Source organism: Aquarana catesbeiana, linkage group LG05 (assembly GCF_042186555.1).
Source record: "Aquarana catesbeiana isolate 2022-GZ linkage group LG05, ASM4218655v1, whole genome shotgun sequence".
NCBI classification, from domain to species: Eukaryota; Metazoa; Chordata; class Amphibia; order Anura; family Ranidae; genus Aquarana; species Aquarana catesbeiana.
The window spans coordinates 250,148,339-250,170,060 of record NC_133328.1 but is presented as its reverse complement, the minus strand read 5'-3'; the positions used below and the strand labels follow the sequence as shown (position 1 = coordinate 250,170,060).

Genomic DNA, 21,722 nt, shown 5'->3' with positions numbered 1-21,722 from the left:
CACTGATGCTTCCTCTCCCAGAGATAATGGGTCTCCCGGGAGGAAACAAAGATTGTTTTGTGAATCTTGGGCAGGCAATATAGTGTTGGAATTATCAGATGAACGAATGAACTCCCAGATACCCTTGTCGATGGCCCCCCGTGAGAAGGCATCATCGACCATGGTGTAATAGGTCTCATAAAATCTGGTAACTGTACTTGCAGATATCTTTTTGTACCAGGTTTCATTGTGTAGTATTTTAAGACACATTGCTTTGTATTGGATGTTGGACATGATAACTATATTACCTCCCTTGTCTGCCTGTTTGATTGTAAGGGAGTGTTGTGCGCATAATGACCGTAATGTGGTGGTTTCCTTTGAAGAGAGGTTCCCACCACTTTTGTGTTTGCACATTTTTTTAAGATCATTACTAACCTGATTGTCAAAAGTGGCCAAAGCCACATTGTCTAAAAAGGAAGGAAATTTATCAGATTTGAGTTTGAAATTCGGCATGGCCTTTGAAGATTCATTGTTGGTGCTGGAGTTGCTTTCTAGGAGCGTTACAGCATCTCCATAATCAGCTAAGTCCGAAGGATCTGATTCCTCCAGGAGGCTAATTAGGATAATGATGGCCTCATCAGATTGTGGGGAACTGGGAGTTGGTAATGTATTGGGTTTAGTGTTTTTGGTATACAAACTTTTTAGAAATAATTTTCTCGGAAATAGTTGTACATCTTTGATGACATCAAAGGTGTCGGAGTCTGCATAAGGGCAGAAACCGAGACCCTTGCTGAGAAGAGAGAGCTCATCTTCAGATAGGGGAGACACCCGTACCTAAAGAGGTATTGGGACCATCGCCAGACTGCCCATAGGGACGGGCATGGGGGCCACCTCGCATGTTACCTTTCCCAAAGTGAGGAGCAGGGCCAAGGGTGGATGGAGTGGGTGGAAGTTGTATTGGTGTCGATTCCACTATCAGTTTCTTTTGAGTACCATCATCTTGTGACCGTGAACGTTTGGTCTTGTGTGACCTTCTACCATCGTACTGAGGTTTCTGTAAAGTAGAGGCTGTGGAAGAATTACGAGAATTAAACGAAGAATTAAATGATTGACCGTTTGATCATGAGTCTTTATTTCCATTGAAGGAATTTTTTGATTTGTTCCCTTGGTGTACCATTTATATGCCTTGCCTTCCTGGAAAGCGCGCTTGTCTCCAGAATTTTTTCTCTTGTCAGTAAGGTATCACGAGTTTTTTTTTTTTTTCTCATCATGCCCATATACGGATCTATATAAGGAACTTTCACCATGCTCCTTATTGATCAATTTAAAACAATCATTATGTTGATTTTTTTCAGATGGTCTCTGTTTCAGGAGAAATATCCTGCACTGACATTAATCCCTAATATGGTGTCACTGCGCAGTCGCATTACAGGTCTATTTATTTCCTGGGTTATCACAGCAGTCTCTCATCGGCATCAGCTTTCGAGCAGCGCCGATAATCTTCAGTGCACCCGCTCATACAACACATCCATCTAGTACGATACATGCCTGCATAGTAACACACACGCACTGGCGGTAGACCGGCACCGCCCTCAGCTGTGACGCATAGCGTCACACATCTCCATGGATCCATTGCTGATATGAATCAGCTGTTCATCCACTTCCACGCAGACGCAGTGTTCCTTCTGCTCTTCTATATAGCCAGGCATCGGCACAGGCATTATTGAAGCTGTTTGCCGATGGGACGCTGGCTTTGTTTTACCTTCAACACTTTGGATACGTACTTTGATTTTCACCTATGGTATGGACTTTGATTACTACATGGCTTGACAAGTTTAAACTTGCTTGCACTTGTTAGTTCAAGTATTACCAATTTCTACTGGACATGCCACTATGGTGTTTTAAACCCCTTAACCTCCCTGGGGGTATGATTATTTCGGATTTTAGGTGCTGAAAGCGGTACAATTATTTTGCATGGAAATTTGGCATTTTATATTGTAGGCCTGTAATTCTTAACAGTAACACACTTAAATCTGTCCAAACAAGAGTCTAGTAGATATCCGGGGTATGATGAAGTTTGAAACACAAAAACATAAATTATAAATAATTAAAAAAATAATATAATAATAATAAAATAAAATAAATTTCCCCACGATTCACTATCGCTCAATTCTGCAAGTGTTTTAATTTACTATTGCTGTTTTCTAGCTGGTCTAAAGCCACTTTTGACATAAAGGGACACTTTTTGGTTGCTATGGACAATCTCCAGTTTCCAGGCAGAAAGAACAGTATATATAACATAAAACTGCATGCAGGGCACTGGCCAAAGCACTGGGGACAAAAGGGATGTGAAATAATTTCATACAGTACTGTAATATTACAGTACTGTATGTGTTATGGTTTAAACATTTTTTTGAATTTGCCGCCAGGCTCCGCCCCCGTGCGTCGCGATGCTCGCAGGGAACGGAGCCTCGTACGGGGAGGCTTCGGAGGAGACAGAGCCTGCAGACACAGCTGGGGACAAGGTAAGTAACGCCGCACCAGGATCTTGCAATGTAATCCCGAGTGTGGCTCGGGGTTACCGCTAATGGGACTGAAATTTAACCCTGAGCCACACTCGGGATTACCGTCAAGGAGGCTACAAGCTCTTTTTATTTACAATATATTCAAGGAATAATTTACTCTCATATAAAGATTTTTTGCTTCATAAGTGAAAAAACTTTAGAAAAAATATTAAATCTTTATTGATTATTTTTCCTTTGATTGGAAACTTATAATCTACACATAATTGATTTATTGAAGATACATTTTTGACATTCAGATCAAATATACTTGTCCATTTAAGATGAATAGCTTTTTGCTTGAAGGCAAGTCTGTCAATTATACAATTTTCTTTTGTTGCTTTGTTGATCAAACAGGTGTACCACATGCCAATTTGAAATCCTTATGGTAAGGCGCTGCTTAGTGCTACACCACACAGCTGTGACCACATACAACACACGTCAACTAAGTGCTGCTTTATACTGCCTTATGACAGTGGATTACCTCGATTTTCCTTGTTGGACTTGCTTCCTGTCCATTTTATCCCATCGAATATTTATCAGCAAACTCATCTAGTTCTTGTATCAGGTTACCATTTTGATTTATCTTTTTACTGTTTGTTTTTTGTTTTTTTTTTTGGGTTGTTTGTGGTTAACTTGCCTTTCTCGCCTCATCAATGCTCCTCTTATCTTCTGTCCTTATATGTTTCAACTCTTATGGATGCGTTCTCTTATAGATGTGCACCCGTCTCCATACATAACAAGCCCCTGAGGAAGGGAGAAGCTCCTGAAACGCATCGGGCTCTCAGCTGTACAAAGAGGAGACCATATTTGTTTGCACATCAACACTTTTATATATGTTATTGTTATTTATGAGTTAGTTGCAATAGTCATATGCACTAACACTTTTAAGCTTGATACATCAATAAAATGTCTATTTTTTTGCCTTTTCTATTACACCTTGTTGCCTTTAAAATCCCTTTGCTGGACTGGGGTTGCCTCTTTTCTGGACTGGGGTTGCCTCTTTTCTGGACTGGGGTTACCTCTTTGCTGGACTGGGGTTGCCTCTTTGCTGGTCTGAGGCTTTCTCTTTGCTGGACTGGGGGTGTCTATTTGCTGGTCTGAGTCTGTCTCTTTGCTGGACTGAGTCTGTCTCTTTGCTGGACTGAGTCTGTCTCTTTGCTGGACTGAGTCTGTCTCTTTGCTGGACTGAGTCTGTCTCTTTGCTGGACTGAGTCTGTCTCTTTGCTGGACTGGGGCCGTCTCTTTGCTGGACTGGGGCCGTCTCTTTGCTGGACTGGGGCCGTCTCTTTGCTGGACTGGGGCCGTCTCTTTGCTGGACTGGGGCCGTCTCTTTGCTGGACTGGGGCCGTCTCTTTGCTGGACTGGGGCCGTCTCTTTGCTGGACTGGGGCCGTCTCTTTGCTGGACTGGGGCCGTCTCTTTGCTGGACTGGGGCCGTCTCTTTGCTGGACTGGGGCCGTCTCTTTGCTGGACTGGGGCCGTCTCTTTGCTGGACTGGGGCCGTCTCTTTGCTGGACTGGGGCCGTCTCTTTGCTGGACTGGGGCCGTCTCTTTGCTGGACTGGGGCCGTCTCTTTGCTGGACTGGGGCCGTCTCCCAGAATATCCTGTCACCGACCACCCGTGCGAATGCCTAAAGGCCTAAAAGCAAAACGCTATGTGTAGCAAAAAAGAACTGCACATCACCCTGAACACACCATCCCCACCATGAAACATGTTGGTGGAAGCATCATGTTGTGGGGATGCTTTTCTTCAGCAGGAACAGGAAAGCTGGTCAGAGTTGATGGGAAAATGGATGGTGCCAAATACAGGGCAATGTTAGAAGAAAACAAATTAGACTCTGCAAAAGACTTTAGACTGGGGCGGAGGTTCACTTTCCAGCAGAACAAGGACCCTAAACATACATCCAGAGCTACAATGGAATGGTTTCGATCAGTGGTCTCCAAACTGCCGCCCGGGGGCCAGATTTGGCCCTTTGCTTGCTTCTATCCGGCCCTCGGGATACTATTCCTCCAACTGACAATAGTGATGAGGCACCATCCCTCCCACCGACACCAATGATGGAGCACAATTCCTCCTACTAAAACCAATGATGGGGCACTATTCATCCCACTGACACCAATGATGGGGCACTATTCCTCCCACTGGCACCATTGATGGGGGCAATGTTTCTCCTGCTAAGACCAATAATATAGGGCATCATTCCTTCCACTGACACCATCGATGGAGCACTATTCCTCCTGTTAAAACCAATAATGGGACAGTGTTTACTCCCGCTGATGCCGGGACATTTTCTACTCACATTGGCCAGAGTCTGGCCCCCTTGAAGCCCGAAGGACAATAAACTGCCCCTTTGTTTAAAAAGTTTGGAGACCCCTGGTTTAGATCAAAGCATATTCATGTGTTAAAATGATCCAGTCAAAGTCCAGACCTAAATCCAATTGAGAATCTGTGCCAAGACTTGAAAATTGCTGTTCACAGACACTCTCCATCCAATCTGACAGAGCTTGAGCTATTTTGCAAAGAAGAATGGGCAAAAATGTCACTCTCTAGATGTGCAAAGTTGGTAGAGACATACCGAAAAAGACTTGCAGCTGTAATTGCAGCGAAAGTTGGTTCTACAAAGTAGTGACTCACGAGAGGGGGGGGGGGGTTGAATACTAATGCACACTGCACTTTTCAGATATTTATTTGGAAATGTTCCTTACACTTCACAAATTTGTGCCACTTTGTGTTGGTCTATCACATAAAATCCCAATAAAATACAGTTTTTCTTTGTAACATGACAAAATGTGGAAAATGTCAAGGGGTATGAATACTTTTTTAAGGCACTGTACTTGTACACTTGTATATCTTATTAGGACAATTTATTAAAAATCTATTGAAAAGAAAATGTATTAAATAGCGTTTTTGGTTTGTGGTAGATGCAGTGTAGTTCCACTTTTAACACTAGTTACTGGATACGTCAGCACTTTTTTAAGCCATGCAAATATTGGCTAGTAAAAATGCGTAAACTTTTCTGCATCCTGCATTCTCCCTGGGCACTAGCAAATATCTCATGTCACAACATATGGTTTATTGTTGGTATTTGAGATACAGGTTGCATTATATACAGTAATTAGTAAAGCCACACTTTAATCTCTCAGTCAATATTGACTATTTTTTAATCCTTATGCTGCTAGCATTAGTAAATAGATAGGAAAGTATATTATATTTACTTGTTTTAAACTGCTTTTTGTTTAGAATTTCTTTAGTTATTTCTTGGTTTCCAGGCCTAGGCAAATTATGTCATATACTCCAGTAGTGTTCAGGAGGGGAGGAGGCGTCTTTTCAGCTATGAGACCCTCCCGCCTGTATGCTGAGCTATAAGCAGATGGGTTACAGGAAGTAAATGCTACATGTTTCATGTAGCAAGATGGCCATGACCAGAAATGCTAGGGGGAGGTGGGGTTTTCAAGATGGTTTCTCTGTAAAATAAAGCATAGACGCATGAATGGATGAGTGAGTTTGCTTTAAATATAAAAAATTAATCAAATAGAACTTTTGTTTTTGGTGCTCAGATGCAGTGTTGTTCTGCTTTAACTCTACAGCACTTCCACTATGCCTGGCAAATAAACAGTTTAGTTATTTTTCGAATAAAAAATATAGCCTATATCGGTGTAAAATGTTCTCCTGTTATGATTTCCTGTTTTTTGTAACACTTCTAAATGTTTCTGACAACTGTCATGCACTTTATACATCAATCTGTTCATGTAGTCTGTAGCCAAAGTTGAACCACCTTTTATTCCCTTTTGTTTTGGCTTTTGTGTATTTTTTCTCTTTGTCTTTGTTTTGAAACGTCACAACTTCCAATAAAAAAAGTATCTGATTAAAAAGAACTATGAAAAGTGGAAGAGTTTATCAATCTATAAGGTATAAACTAGGGATATAGAAGGTGAAAACCTACTATGTATTGGTGTATAAAGGGGGGATACAAAAAGTGGAAGAGCTTGCAGTCCACTAGAGTATACGGGTGGGATACACATAACTTTGCTACCTTTCCATGTAAACATACCAGCCTTAAATAATATTTGTTAGATTCTGCGCTTAGGTGTAAGCTGCTGCCTTCCCTAAGGGGCTCCAACCGGATAGTAAAAGTGTATAAAAATAGGGGTGGGTGGCAATGCCCGTCACCTGAAGAGTGCTTCTCCAATGGGTCACTCTTCCCAGGTGAATATGCAATAAGTAAGTTAAAAAAACATAAGTGAAAGAATACTGTCATCACCTGAGGATAAACCTCCACAGTGAATCATTCTTTTAAGTGGTGGGTGCTAAGTAGTATGGTTGTTCCCACACAAGAAAAAGGTTTGACGGTGTTCCGACTTTGTTTTAAAGCAGGTTTATGCAAAAAATAATTAATAAAATCCAAATAAGAAAATCCCTAATGGTGACACTGACTGCAAGCTGACATGTCAGTCTGCAATATAAAGTGAATGTGCTTAGTATAATATTGGGTGTTCCCACCCAATCAGCAGTTTTGATCAGATTTTTTCCTAAACAATTTTTCTCAGCAACTAGCAACAAAATTCTATTATAAAGAATTTCTCCATAGAAAAAAACACATAAAAAACAACATATAAAAATGGTGGTTCATATAAGTTCAGTCTTTTAGTAGTGCAAAAAGTGGCAAAATTTGAAGTGACTTGTGCTTGTCCAAAAGTGACTCCTGCCTATGTAACAGCTTAGGTGACTTCCGTGCTCCCCTTCCGTTCCCCACTCACCAGATCCCTGCACCCCTGCAGGGGTAAATCGCATGCAGTGAGTGTAGTGGCGGTCCTCAGGGCATTTACCTCCTCCTTGGCTCCACACGTAATGGGATATCCAGAACCTTATACTCCTCCTGGGATAAGCCGCTCCTGATAGATTAGGTTATAGTAGTTGCCTTCTCCGTGGTAAGCCACAGATTACCCTCATGGACAAGAGAGATGGGTACTTCGTAGTGTAAATCCGAATGGTTTTATTAAGGTTTAAAAGTTTAAAAAACAACCGGGAATCACGTAATTTCCGGTTGCGGAGCTCCAGTTAGTGGAACGCACGGCGGTTCCAAGCTCCTGTATTGCAACCAAGCTGTACTAGTTTTTACACTCGACTGTGTCAAGTGGTTGTTTTTTTTTTTTTTTTAAACTCCGGATTTACACTATGAAGTACCCATCTTTTTTGTCCATGAGGGTAATCTGTGGTTTACCACGGAGGAGGCAGCTACTATAACCTAATCTGCAATTTACCCCTGCAGGGGTGCAGGGATCTGGTGAGTGTTTTTTTTTATGTTTTTTTCACTTATTTATTGCACATTCACCTGGGAAGAGTGACCCATTGGAGGAGCACTCTTCAGGTGATGGGCAGCGCCTACCTCCCCTATTTTTATACACTAATACCAGCCTTATGATCTCATTTATATTAAGAACAATTGTAGCAAGTCTTATTTTTAATAGCCAGGTTGGTAAAATAATAACCAGATGGTTACCCTAGATAGGCTGTAGAGTTTACAATTGCTTAGAGGGTTAATATTTAAGAAGAAGAGAGAAAGAACTGTGTTGCTGAAGGTACTGTATAAGGTTGTAGCTGCACCACATTCCAAATTAACAATAAAGAACCAAGTAGACTAGGATGGGATTTTTAAGGTGCGTTTTAGATCCACAGACAGAGAAGATGTATATAAAAACAATACATTTTATTCTTACAAAGATTAAAAGTCCTACACATATACACACTTCACATATATATAAAACAGAGGTTATGACCATGTATTGTTATACTGTTAATGATTCCAAATGCACTAATGTCGTCTACATGTTTCGCCAATTTTGGCTTCTTCAGGAGATGTTTAAGTGCGAATAACATAACTAAATAGAAAAACCATAATTAATAAATAATATACACACAATATTAATTCATATAACATTCCAAATTTACATCAAATACCATGGCTTCCAGAGGTTGCAACTAGGTGGAATTGGGGGCCAAGATGGAAAGGAGAGGGGCCCTGGGTGTGGGGCTGCCCTCCCCTTCTTTCTTGGGGATATTTCCCTCTCCTTTTCATCTTGGACCCTAATTTAAGATTTCTTTGAGGTGGAAACATTTGTCTTCTGTTTTATGATTGGAATGTATTGTAACAGGGTACACATATGACAATGTATTATAGATTGCTGGGTAAGCATTCTCTGGCTTGTTGAACATGTAACTGTGTTACTATGTTTACTCTCTAAGTAAATGATACTAACTTTTATATTTTACAGAAGGACAGAAAGACATAGAAGATGAGCTGACCACGGGTTTAGAACTTGTCGATTCATGCATTAGATCCTTGCAGGAGTCTGGCATACTTGAATCACAAGACTTTTCATCAAGTGAAAGTAAGTTATAATCCTTTAAACATTATGCATCTTGCAATAAAATAAAAGCAACAGACATGTACGAGTTTCATCTAAATGACTTCCTCAGGGGCTTCCAAGGAAGTCATTTAGATGAAACTCGTATGTGTATGGCAGGTTCACAGTGTCGTCATCACACTTGGACGTTTTTAAACCAAAGGTTTGCCTCATTTGTGGCACTGATGTGTGAGTTCATAGCGTTCTGTGGGATTTATGACATGCTGACACTATATGTGCCTATGTGAGTGTAACCTTTTAGTTCATTGGTCTCCAAACTGAGGCCTGGAGGCTAAATGCAACCCTTTGCTCGCCATTGTCTGGCCCTTGAAGCACTTTTCTTCCCACTGAAACTAGACACTATTCCTCCCACTGACACCAACAATAGAACATTCTTCTTACTGACATCAACAGGGTACTATTTCTCCCATTGACACCAATGATGGAACACTATTCTCCCCACCTACACCAATGATGGGGCACTATTCCTCCCACTAACACCAATGATGGGGCACTATTCCTCCCCCTGATACCAATGATGGGGCACTATTCCTTCCACAGACACCAATGATAGAACACTATTCCTCCAACTGACACCAACGATGGAACACTATTCCTTCCACTGGCACCAGCAATGGAACACTATTACTCCCACTGACACCAATGATGGGGCACTTTTCTTTCCACTGATACCAATGGTGGGCAGTATTACTTCCACTGATACCAATGATGGGCAGTATTCCTCACATGGACTTGAAGATGCATACATGATGATGGCAGTCTGGAGTGGATTATACAAAAGTGCTGTTAGAATAATTTTGGGGCTCGATTATGACTGTGAGCTGCTCTCCTATGGGATTGGTCCCTGGGTGTTTTTCGATTTCCATTTTATCAGCACAAGGGTGGCAGGAAGATTTTCATTTGATTCCTGGGTGTTTAATCGTGACCTTATAGATGCTTTATTGTCTGAACTTTATTTGATGGATGTTTTGAATATTTCCTGGCATGATATTTTCTTTATATTTGCACAGATTTTAGTAGGCACTCCTGTGCTCTTGATTTGACATTGCATATTATGTATATTATTGATGAGGTAGCTGCAGATTTATCTTTAACAATTTGTTTTTGTTAATTTTTATGTTTATTATTTGTACATTAATTTTAATTTTATTAGCCTAACACTATAGGCTAAGAACATTCGCCTAGCAGGGGGAAAAACTGAGGGAGACTTCAGCACTGTGTATAGTCTATGGAGATTCCTGTTCAAACGGCTGAACAAATGGGTGTTTGGCTAAACGAACTTCCTTCAGCAATATGAAGAGAAACATTTAACAGCAGTTTTACTACCATTGCTAAATGTGACAGCTTCCTGTTCAGGGTTCCTAGTTGTTTGGGAGCCAGAACCCACAGGCATGCCAGCAACCAGTGACTCGCCGGGCACATTCAGCTGATAGCTGGGGATGCTTGGGTGCCAGGTGAATGTATACAAAAGGGCTTAAAAAATTGCAAATTTATACCAGGCCCAGCAAAAAGTTTAAAAAAAGCTTAGGGTTCCCCCCAAAATCCAGACCAACGTGGGAGATGCCCCCCCCAGCAAAAATGTTTTTTCCTCGTGTTGATGACAAGGGCCTCTTCCCCACAACCCTGACCTGCTGGTTGTGGAGGCCTGCTGGTAAGGACCTTAGCGGAATCTAGAAGCCCTCTTTAGCAATAAAGTGGTAACCAGATACCACCCCCCCAGAAAAACTTTAAACAGTGCATAGTTAGTAAGGTTTAATAAAGACACCAGTCCACAAACACAGTAAAAAATTACAAAAAAGGAGTTTTTAATTAATTGTAATTTAACTTGTTTATAAACAAAAAAAATGTAGATCTAGGTTGGTCACAATGCCTTACGCCCTCCAACCTGCCCAGACATGTTCAGTCTGTTCGCTTCCATCCAACAGAATGACAGGGTGCATAGATAAAAGCTGTTATATACAAGAGGGTCAGGTCTCCCGGGTGACATCATTGGTCATGTGTGTACAGTATTTGCAGGTCAGCGGATGGCAAGTTTTTTCTTTTAGGTGGCGTTGGGCATTGTAATTGATGTAGATCTGCATCACTGGATGACGTGGTTGACCATGGAGTTTACAAAGTGGCATTTTTTTTTTTGTATGTCAATTACTTTTTATTAACCACTTCAGCCCCGGAAGGATTTACCCCCTTCCTGACCAGAGCACTTTTTACAATTTGGCACTGCGTCGCTTTAACTGCTAATTGCGCGGTCATGCAATGCTGTAACCAAACGAAATTTGCGTCCTTTTCTTCCCACAAATAGAGCTTTCTTTTGATGGTATTTGATCACCTCTGCCGTTTTTATTTTTTGCGCTATACACGGAAAAAGACCGAAAATTTTGAAAAAAAATGATATTTTCTACTTTTTGTTCTAAAAAAAATCCAATAAACTCAATTTTAGTCATACATTTAGGCCAAAATGTATTTGGCCACATGTCTTTGGTAAAAAAAAATGTCAATAAGTGTATATTTATTGGTTTGCGCAAAAGTTATAGCGCCTACAAACTAGGGTACATTTTCTGGAATTTACACAGCCTTTAATTTATGACTGCCTATGTCGTTTCTTGAGGTGCTAAAATGGCAGGGCAGTACAAAACCCCCACAAATGACCCCATTTTGGAAAGTAGACACCCCAAGGAAATTGCTGAGAGGCATGTTGAGCCCATCGAATATTCATTTTTTTTGTCCCAAGTGATTGAATAATGACAAAAAAAAAAAAAATTACAAAAAGTTGTCACTAAATGATATATTGCTCACACAAGCCATGGGCATATGTGGAATTGCACCCCAAAATACATTTAGCTGCTTCTCCTGAGTATGGGGATACCACATGTGTGGGACTTTTTGGGAGCCTAGCCGCATACGGGGCCCCGAAAACCAATCACTGCCTTCAGGATTTCTAAGGGCATACATTTTTGATTTTACTCCTCACTACCTATCACAGTTTTGAAGGCCATAAAATGCCCAGATGGCACAAACCCCCCCCAAATGACCCCATTTTGGAAAGTAGACACCCCAAGCTATTTGCTGAGAGGCATGTTGAGTCCATGGAATATTTTATATTTTGACACAAGTTGCGGGAAAGTGACAATTTTTTTTTTTTTTTTTGCACAAAGTTGTCACTAAATGATATATTGCTCACACAGGTCATGGGCATATGTGGAATTGCACCCCAAAATACATTCAGCTGCTTCTCTTGAGTACGGGGATACCACATGTGTGGGACTTTTTAGGAGCCTAGCCGCGTACGGGACCCCGAAAACCAATCACCGCCTTCAGGATTTCTAAGGGTGTACATTTTTGATTTCACTCTTCACTGCCTATCACAGTTTCGGAGGTCATGGAATGCCCAGGTGGCACAAACCCCCCCCCAAATGACCCCATTTTGGAAAGTAGACACCCCAAGCTATTTGCTGAGAGGCATGGTGAGTATTTTGCAGCTCTCATTTGTTTTTGAAAATGAAGAAAGACAAAAAAAAAAAATTTTTTTTTCTTTTTTTAATTTTCAAAACTTTGTGACAAAAAGTGAGGTCTACAAAATACTCACTATACCGCTCAGCAAATAGCTTTGGGTGTCTACTTTCCAAAATGGGGTTATTTGGGGGGGTTTTGTGCCACCTGGGCATTCCATGGCCTCCGAGACTGAGATAGGCAGTGAAGAGTGAAATCAAAAATTTACGCCCTTAGAAAGCCTGAAGGCGGTGCTTGGTTTTCGGGGTCCCATACGCGGCTAGGCTCCCAAAAAGTCTCACACATGTGGTATCCCCGTACTCAGGAGAAGCAACAGAATGTATTTTGGGGTGTAATTTCACATATTCCCATGGCATGTTTGAGCAATATATAATTTAGTGACAACTTTGTGCAAAAAAAAAAAAAAATAATTTGTCTCTTTCCCGCAACTTGTGTCACAATATAAAATATTCCATGGACTCGACATGCCTCTCAGCAAATAGCTTGGGGTGTCTACTTTCCAAAATGGGGTCATTTGGGGGGGTTTGAACTGTCCTGGCATTTTATGCACAACATTTAGAAGCTTATGTCACACATCACCCACTCTTCTAACCACTTGAAGACAAAGCCCTTTCTGACACTTTTTGATTACATGAAAAAATTATTTTTTTTTGCAAGAAAATTACTTTGAACCCCCACACATTATATATTTTTTTAAAGCAAATGCCCTACAGATTAAAATGGTGGGTGTTTAATTTTTTTTTTTTGACACAGTATTTGCGCAGCGATTTTTCAAACGCATTTTTTGGGGAAAAAACACACTTTTTTACATTTTAATGCACTAAAACACACTATATTGCCCAAATGTTTGATGAAATAAAAAAGATGATCTTAGGCCGAGTACATGGATACCAAACATGACATGCTTTACAATTGCGCACAAACGTGCAGTGGCAACAAAATAAATACATTTTTAAAAGCCTTTAAAAAGCCTTTACAGGTTACCACTTTAGATTTACAGAGGAGGTCTACTGCTAAAATTACTGCCCTCGATCTGACCGTCGCGGTGATACCTCACATGCATGGTGCAATTGCTGTTTACATTTGACGCCAGACCGACGCTTGCGTTCGCCTTAGCGCGAGAGCAGGGGGGACAGGGGTGCTTTTTTTTTTTTTTTTTTTTTTTTTTTTTCTTTATTATTTTTTTGCTTTTTTATCTTATTTTAAAACTGTTCCTTTCCTTTCATTTTTTTTTTTTTTTTAATCATTTTTATTGTTATCTCAGGGAATGTAAATATCCCCTATGATAGCAATAGGTAGTGACAGGTACTCTTTTTTGAAAAAATTGGGGTCTATTAGACCCTAGATTTCTCCTCTGCCCTCAAAGCATCTGACCACACCAAGATCGGTGTGATAAAATGCTTCCCCAATTTCCCAATGACGCTATTTACATCCGGCGAAATCTAAGTCATAAAATGCTCGTAGCTTCCGGTTTCTTAGGCCATAGAAATGTTTGGAGCCACTCTGGTCTCTGATCAGCTCTATGGTCAGCTGGCTGAATCACCGGCTGCATTCTCAGGTTCCCTGTTGAGACAGGAGAGCCAGAGAAAAACACGGAAGACGGTGGGGGGGGGGGGCATTCTCTCCCACTGCTTGTAAAAGCAGTCTAGAGGCTAATTAGCTGCTAGGATTGCTTTTACATGAAAGCCGACCGCTGGCTGAAAAGAATGATACCAAGATGATACCTAAACCTGCAGGCATCATTCTGGTATAACTACTCAAAGTCGTGAATGCTGTACCTGAAGACAAAAAAATGGTTAACAATAAAGCACAGTAAACGATAAAGTATAACAAATTGCAGACCTGAAAAGCAAACATGATAAAACATAATAACAATAAAACATTGCAGAATAGAATACAGTAAAAAAGAGCAGAACAATAGAGAGAATAGAGAGAGAGAGAATAGAGAGAGAACAATAAAACGACAACTATTATTTTTTATTTTATATTTTTGTTTGTGTTTTTATTTTTTTTACACTTTTTTTGTAACTGTAACTTTTATAACTGTAACCGGTTCCAGGTTCGGGTCTCTCAAAATGCGATGGCATCTTGGGAGACCCTGTGAAAGTGTGTCCTAGCCTGTGCAATGCTGTACCCTACGCTAATACTCAACTAGTGAATGGTAGCGTTCAAAACATTCACCAATGCAAAGACCAGGATTGTCAGGACAGGAGGGACAATAATAGCGGGTGTCACGCCTATATCCGCGTTTGCTGCAGACATAACATCTTTTTTGGGGGGGTTCGTTGGGTAGGGGTACTCGGGAGGACATAAAAATGCCTCTCATGCAGCCGACTGCATTTGGTTGGGGGATGTGAATGGGGGAAGTATGGGCGCTGCAGAAGTGGTGGGTTCCCAATTAGGATTGGCGAATGCAGCAGGAAGGGCATTATGGGCACGACGGGTCTGTGTTTGTCTTCTTGGTGGCAGCGGGACACTACTTGTGCTTGCCACCTCACCAGCTTGAACTGCACTTATGGGACTCGCCACGTCACCAAGTGTTACTGCAGTGCTGGTTTGACTACGACCGGGGTGTACTAGGCCGCTGGCGCTTGCCAGTTCACCAAAACGCTACCAAAAAAACTGTTAGCGATCGCAGGGATCAGGCCTGACTCTGCGAACGCTGCAGTTATGCGTTTAGTGTTTTGTAAGTGACAGTGATCGATCGATACTGCACTTGGGTGGGCTGGGCTGGGCCAGGCGGAGGGGCAAAAAGCAGGTGCTAGCAGGTATCTAGGCTGATCCCACTAACACTGCGTTTTTGGGAACCCTAAACTGCTGGGGACGCCAGTATAGATCTGATCGGATCAGATCAGATATTGATCAGTTCAGATACTATACCACTAAGGGAGGTGTACGGTGCGTGCGTGGGTGTTAGCGCTACTGGCACTAACCTGACGCTGCCTGGGGCTGGTGCTTGCCAGTTCACCAAAACGCTACCAAAAAACTGTTAGCGATCGCAGGGATCAGGCCTGACTCTGCGAACGCTGCAGTTATGTGTTTAGTGTTTTGTAAGTGACAGTGATCGATCGATACTGCACTTGGGTGGGCTGGGCCGGGCGGAGGGGCAAAACGCAGGTGCTAGCAGGTATCTGGGTTGATCCCGCTAACACTGCGTTTTTGGGAACCCTAAACTGCTGGGGACGCTAGTATAGATCTGATCGGATCAGATATTGATGCGTTCAGATACTATACCACTAAGGGAGGTGTACGGTGCGTGGGTGTTAGCGCTACTGGCACTAACCTGACGCTGCCTGGGGCTGGTGCTTGCCATTTCACCAAAACGCTACCAAAAAAACTGTTAGCGATCGCAGGGATCAGGCCTGACTCTGCGAACGCTGCAGTTATGCGTTTAGTGTTTTGTAAGTGACAGTGATCGATCGATACTGCACTTGGGTGGCCTGGGCCGAGCCGGGCGGAGGGGCAAAATGCAGGTGCTAGCAGGTATCTGGGCTGATCCCGCTAACACTGTGTTTTTGGGAACCCTAAACTGCTGGGGACGCTAGTATAGATCTGATCGGATCAGATATTGATCCGTTCATATACTATACCACTAAGGGAGGCGTATGCTGCGTGCGTGGGTGTTAGCGGTACTGGCGCTAATCTGACGCTGCCTGGGGAGACGCATATCACCGCCGGGCGATCAGGGGGCTAAATTTTTATTCGGTAATAAACGGCGGGTGCCCTGACACTATAAAAAATAAACAAACTAACCAGCGTCACCCATAACGGTTATACAGTGATCAGTGGTGAAAGGGTTAACTAGGGGGCAATCAAGGGGTTAAAACATTTATTCGGTAGTATATGGGGGTCCCTGTCGCTATAAAACGCTGACGGCGAACCTAAATATTTACGTCCCTAACTAGCGTCACCAGCGACACTAATACAGCGATCAGAAAAATGATCGCTTAGCGACACTGGTGACGGGGGGTGATCAAGGGGTTAAAACTTTATTAGGGGAGGTTAGGGGGGTATCCTAGACCTAAAGGGGGCCTAACACTCACTGCCCTAACACTGTAACTGTCACAAACTGACACCAATACAGTAATCAGAAAAAAAAAAAAAAAAAAAACCTGCTTGGTGTCAGTTTGTGACAGGGGGGGGGTGATTGGGGGGGGATCGGGGGTCGATCGGGGGGGGGATCGGGGTGATTTGTGTGCCTGGCATGTTCTACTGTGTGTGTAGTGTGTTGTGCACTTACATTACAGTCTTCTCTCCTCGGCCCGGAACGGAAAATACCGAGCCGAGGAGAGATGACATCATTTCCTCTGCCTCTGTGTACAATACAGAGGCAGGGAAATGATCCCATTGGCTGAGAGCGATCGCGAGGGGGGGGCCACGAATGGATGACCTCCCCCTCACCACCGATCGCCGGGGGAGATTTGCCGACCGCCGCAGGCACCGGGGGGCGGTCCGATCGGACCCCCCACCCGCGGGCAGGCAAGGACGTACCTGTAAGTCCTTTTGCCTGCCCGTGCCATTCTGCCGACGTATATAGTCGTGCGGCGGTCGGCAAGTGGTTAAGAAAATACACTTATTTTCAATTCTTAAACAACAATACTTCAGTATTATACGAAATGACAAAAAGAAGGGAAAAAAAAAACACATTCTCTCCTTATCCCTTCACCCCTTCCTTCCCCTTTCCCCATCCTCTCTTCTCATTCATCCAACATACTCCAACCTTTCTTCCTTCCCGCCCTCCCCCTTCACATCCATAATTCAATAACTGGAATTATTCTGAATCCAACCATCGCTTCCATATTCTCTCAAATTTCTTAACGTTACCCCTCTTCATATATATATATCTATCTCCTTCCCAATCGTATCCTTTACCACTTTCATCCATTCTACTACCGTCGGGGGATCTTTTGTTTGCCATTTCTGTGCGATTAGTTTCCTACTTTGGAACAAACATCTGATTATTGCTGTCTGTGTATCTCCTGACATACCATTCTCTTCCATCAGACCTAGGAGGCAAGTCGTGGCCTCCATATCTAGCGATGTCCCAAATACAGAGTTTATTTTATCCATTATTCCCTTCCAATACCTGTACAACCTGGGGCATCGCCAGATCATATGTACCAAATCGTCCCTCCTGTCCCTGCAACTATGACACTCTGCATCAAGTTTCCTCCCAAACATAAACAGCTTCAAAGGTGTGTAATATCACCTATACACCAGGTACAAGTGGGATACGATCTGTGAGGGGGAGAGCGAAACCCTAGGCCCTAGTGCCAAAACGTGATTCCATTTCTCCTCTGTTATTGGCCCAACGTCCTTCTCTTCTCCCATTTAATCCTGTTATTGAGTTCTACCTCTCCTTTCTGTCCCGCTTTGTTTATACACCCATGCATGTCAGATTAGCCCTTTAGATGTTCTAGCATTGACCAGTTTCCTAAGAGAGGACATTTCACTCCACTCTGGTGCTTTCCCTGTAAATTGTGCATCTAGAGCGTGCCTGACTTGCAGATATTTGTAGAATGACCGGTTTGGGACTGCGTATTCTTCAGTTATCTCCTGAAATGATTTCAGTCTACCTGCCCTGTACAATTGTGCAGGACAGTGAATACCCCTCTGGTCCCATTCCTCTGTTTTTCCCCATCACTTTAAATTCCTTTAAGTTTTTATTATCACATAAAGGGTAAAACTCAGAAAATACGCTATAACCTAACATGGTCCTAACGGATTCCCAGCTTTTTACCATTAATTGGACTGTAGGACATCTGGATCTAAAGGAGTCCGCCTCAACTGCCTCCAGCACCGTATCATGACTGGTATCATTCAGCAACAGCTTACTTCCTACCTCCCTCTCTGCTGGCAAATTACTTCCTCTCATATACTGTATTTGTGCCGCCAAAAAATAATACCTTGGATTTGTCAATGCTAGGCTCCCCGCCTCTCTCGGCCGCTGCAACGCCTGCAAGCGAATCCTTGCCACTCCGTTTTCCAGATTAATTCTCTGAACATACTGTCCAGTTTTTTAAACCAATGTTTTGGGATCCACACTGGAGAGTTGTGCATTATATATAATATTTGTGGCATCCACACCATCTTGATTAGATTACACCGTCCAGCCACCGAGAGAGGGAGACAGCTCCACACCCGGCTTTTCTGTTTTAATTTTGTCATGAGTGGAACTACATTTCCTTTTATATACTGCCCTGGGTCTCTTGTTATATTAATACCCATATATCTCATTTGACTTACTACTCTTATTTGAGTTACTTGTTGCGAAAGGGGTTCTATGAGGGGATCTATTGGAAGAGTACAGATTTTTCCCAGTTAATTACCAGCCCGGAGACATGTCCAAAATCTTTAACTATCCCCATGGCTGCTCCCAAATAGGACTGCGTGTCCCCTAAGAACAGCAAGACATCATCTGCGTACATAGCAAGCTTCTCCTCCCCCATCTCTCTTTTAAATCCCTGTACCTCTTGGGAAGTTCTTAATGCAATGGCCAGTGGCTCTATTGCGAGGGCAAAGAGCAGAGGCGACAATGGACACCCCTGTCTCACCCCCCTCTCCAACTGGATCCATTCAGAGCACTCACCATTTATTCTCACCTTGGCCCTGGGACTCTCATATAGTATTCTTATTTATTGGACGAACTTGGGGCCACATTGGAATTTTGCCAATACCTTCCACAAGTAATGCTATTCAAGGTTATCAAAGGCTTTAGCCGCATCCAATGATAAGACAGCTCTGTTCCCTCCATTTTCTGTTGGTATCTGCACGTTTAGGTATACTCGCCTTATGTTCACGCTTGTAGATCTATCCGGTATAAAACCGGTTTGATCTGGATGTACCACCTTAGAGATTATTCTATTCAACCTTGCTGCCAGCACTTTTGCCAGGATTTGTACATCCGAACACAGAAGGGATATAGGCCTATATGAAGCCACCTCAAGCTGATTTTTCCCCTCTTTTGGTAATACAATTATTGTTGCTTCTGTAATGGATGGGGGTAGTTTCCCTTCCTCAGCGGTTCTGTTAAACACCTCCAATAGTTTAGGGAGCAATACGCCCCCATACCTCTTATATATTTCTATCGACAGGCCGTCTGGCCCCGGGGCTTTCTGATTCGCCATATCTGCTGTTGCCCTTTGTAACTCTTCTAATGTCAATGGGGCTTCCAGTCCCTCCCTGTCTTCTTTTGACAGTGAGGGAATCTTCAGCCTTTCAAAAAAATCCCACATTTCCCCTTCTACATTTATTTGTGGCTTACTATACAAATTTTCATAATAACTTTTAAATTCATTCACTATTTCCAGGGTGGTCCTTTTAATTTTACCTTCCTTATCCCAAATTGCTGGTATGGTGGCTGAGGGTCTATTTGCCTTAGCTATTAGGGCCAGAATTCTCCCCACTTGTTCTCCCTCCCCAAAAAAGCTCTGTCTCTGAAACAATCTTTTCTTTTCTGCTTTCTCCAAAACTAGTTTCTTATATTCTTCTTGTCTCTCTACCCACTTACCATATCTATCTAGAGTCGGTTCCTCCACATACCGCACTTCTGCCCATCTCACGTTCTCTCTTGCTATGGTTTCTTTAGCCTGTGATTGCCTCTTAACGTAGGAAATTTTCTGTATCAGCACACCCCGAAGAAACGCCTTCAGGGTGTCCCAGATTACTCCCAGTGGGGCTGACCCTGAATTTAGGTTTATAAACTCCTCTAGGCTGGCTGCAATTTCCCCGGAATCCTCAATTATTTTGAGCCAGAAGGGGTTTATTTTCCAATCTCCTCTGCTATAGGTCATCCCTATTTTTATTGAAAAGGCTACGGGTGAATGGTCCGAGATCCCCCTTGGTTCATATTCTACCTCCTCCATTATATTCAGAGCTTCCTCATTGCATAGCAGGAGATCAATTCTGGACAAAGTGGCGTGTGTCCTAGAGTGGCAGGAGTACTGTTTTACCCCCGGGTGCCACCTCCTCCAGACATTCATCAGCCCTGTCTCCTCACAGAATTGGAGGAGCAAGCCGCTGGGTGCATCACCAGGAGGGGTCCTCGGTGGGAACCTATCCGTGCTTTTATTCATAGTCATGCTGAAATCTCCTGCCACTATAACCAGCACCCCCGGCTTGTCCAAAATGAATTTCATTAAGTCACACAAAGGTTCCATACTACATGGGGGAGGCTGACTAACACGCACTCTCTATCTTCAATTATACAAAAAAAGAAAAATATACCGTCCGTTCTCATCTACCTTACTCTGCCTGCAGGAGAAAACCACTCCAGAATCTATCAAAGTACTCACACCCCTTGAATAGGAGGTATGGGTAGAGTGATATTGCACCTGGTAGTTCCTGTGCTTTAAAGCGCAGATTGTTCCTTTCTCGAGGTGTGTCTCCTGCAGGCAGAGTATTTTAAATCCGTTTATACCAGCCATAGAAAAAATTGCATGTCTTTTAGACAGATCCCTTACCCCCCGCACGTTCCAAGAACATATCTTAACTTTCCTGGTCTGGTTTGGGGTTTTCCCTCTTCCTTCCCTATTACCTGTCATTGTCCTGTCCTATTTCCCTTTCCCCTTTCAGGATAACTCTTAACCTTATCCCTAATTCCTTTGTGTCTGAAATTCTGGGTTGTTTTTACCCTGGTTCTGTGTTCCCCTTTAGTCATTTTCCCTCCTGTGCAAACTCAAAACATGTACCATATTCTTTCTTACTTCCCCTCTTCACAACACACCTCTCTTTCTCTTCCCCCTCCCCCCTTCCCCACCCCTACTCTCTCTCCTATATCATACCAAAACATATATCTTCCTCCCTCATGCTCCCATTTATCCATATACTCGCCCCATTCCCCCCCCTCCACCCCCGCCCCCCCTCCTCTCCTTCCCTGCCCACCCTCCTCCCCCCATTCAACTTCCCACCCTCTCCCTGCCCGTCTTTGGGCCTGTACTGAGGGCTTCTAAAGTGACCATGTGTCAGGGCTGGCTCAGCCCTTCCTTCTCTGAGCTGGCCGTTCAGCTGTCGGCTAATTGCCAGCTCTCATCTCTCTCCACAGTTAACCATCTGTTGTGGATCTGCTTGTCAGTCCCGCCTACTTAAAGATCTACAGCTCACTTCATTCCTGCCTTCTCCTTGGTCACATCACAAGAAACCTTCTCCTGCGTTCCTGTTTAAAGACTGGCTTTGCTAACATCCCTTCTGGCTCCTTATCCTGCTTGCTGTTCCTCTACTTGGATCCCTGACTTCTGGCCTGGCCGAT

The 21,722-nt window shown here is 43.0% G+C and overlaps 1 protein-coding gene across 8 annotated transcripts in view; it reads left to right on the top strand.

Annotated features, from left to right (window-relative positions):
• CTNND2 (catenin delta 2) overlaps positions 1-21,722 on the top strand; it is a 1,213,609-nt gene that overhangs the window by 402,686 nt on the left and 789,201 nt on the right. For all 8 annotated transcript variants that reach the window (XM_073630701.1, XM_073630699.1, XM_073630697.1 and 5 more), the window contains one exon: positions 8,816-8,932. In XM_073630701.1, the coding sequence (XP_073486802.1) occupies positions 8,816-8,932 (117 nt within the window). The remainder of the gene's footprint in view (positions 1-8,815; positions 8,933-21,722) is intronic.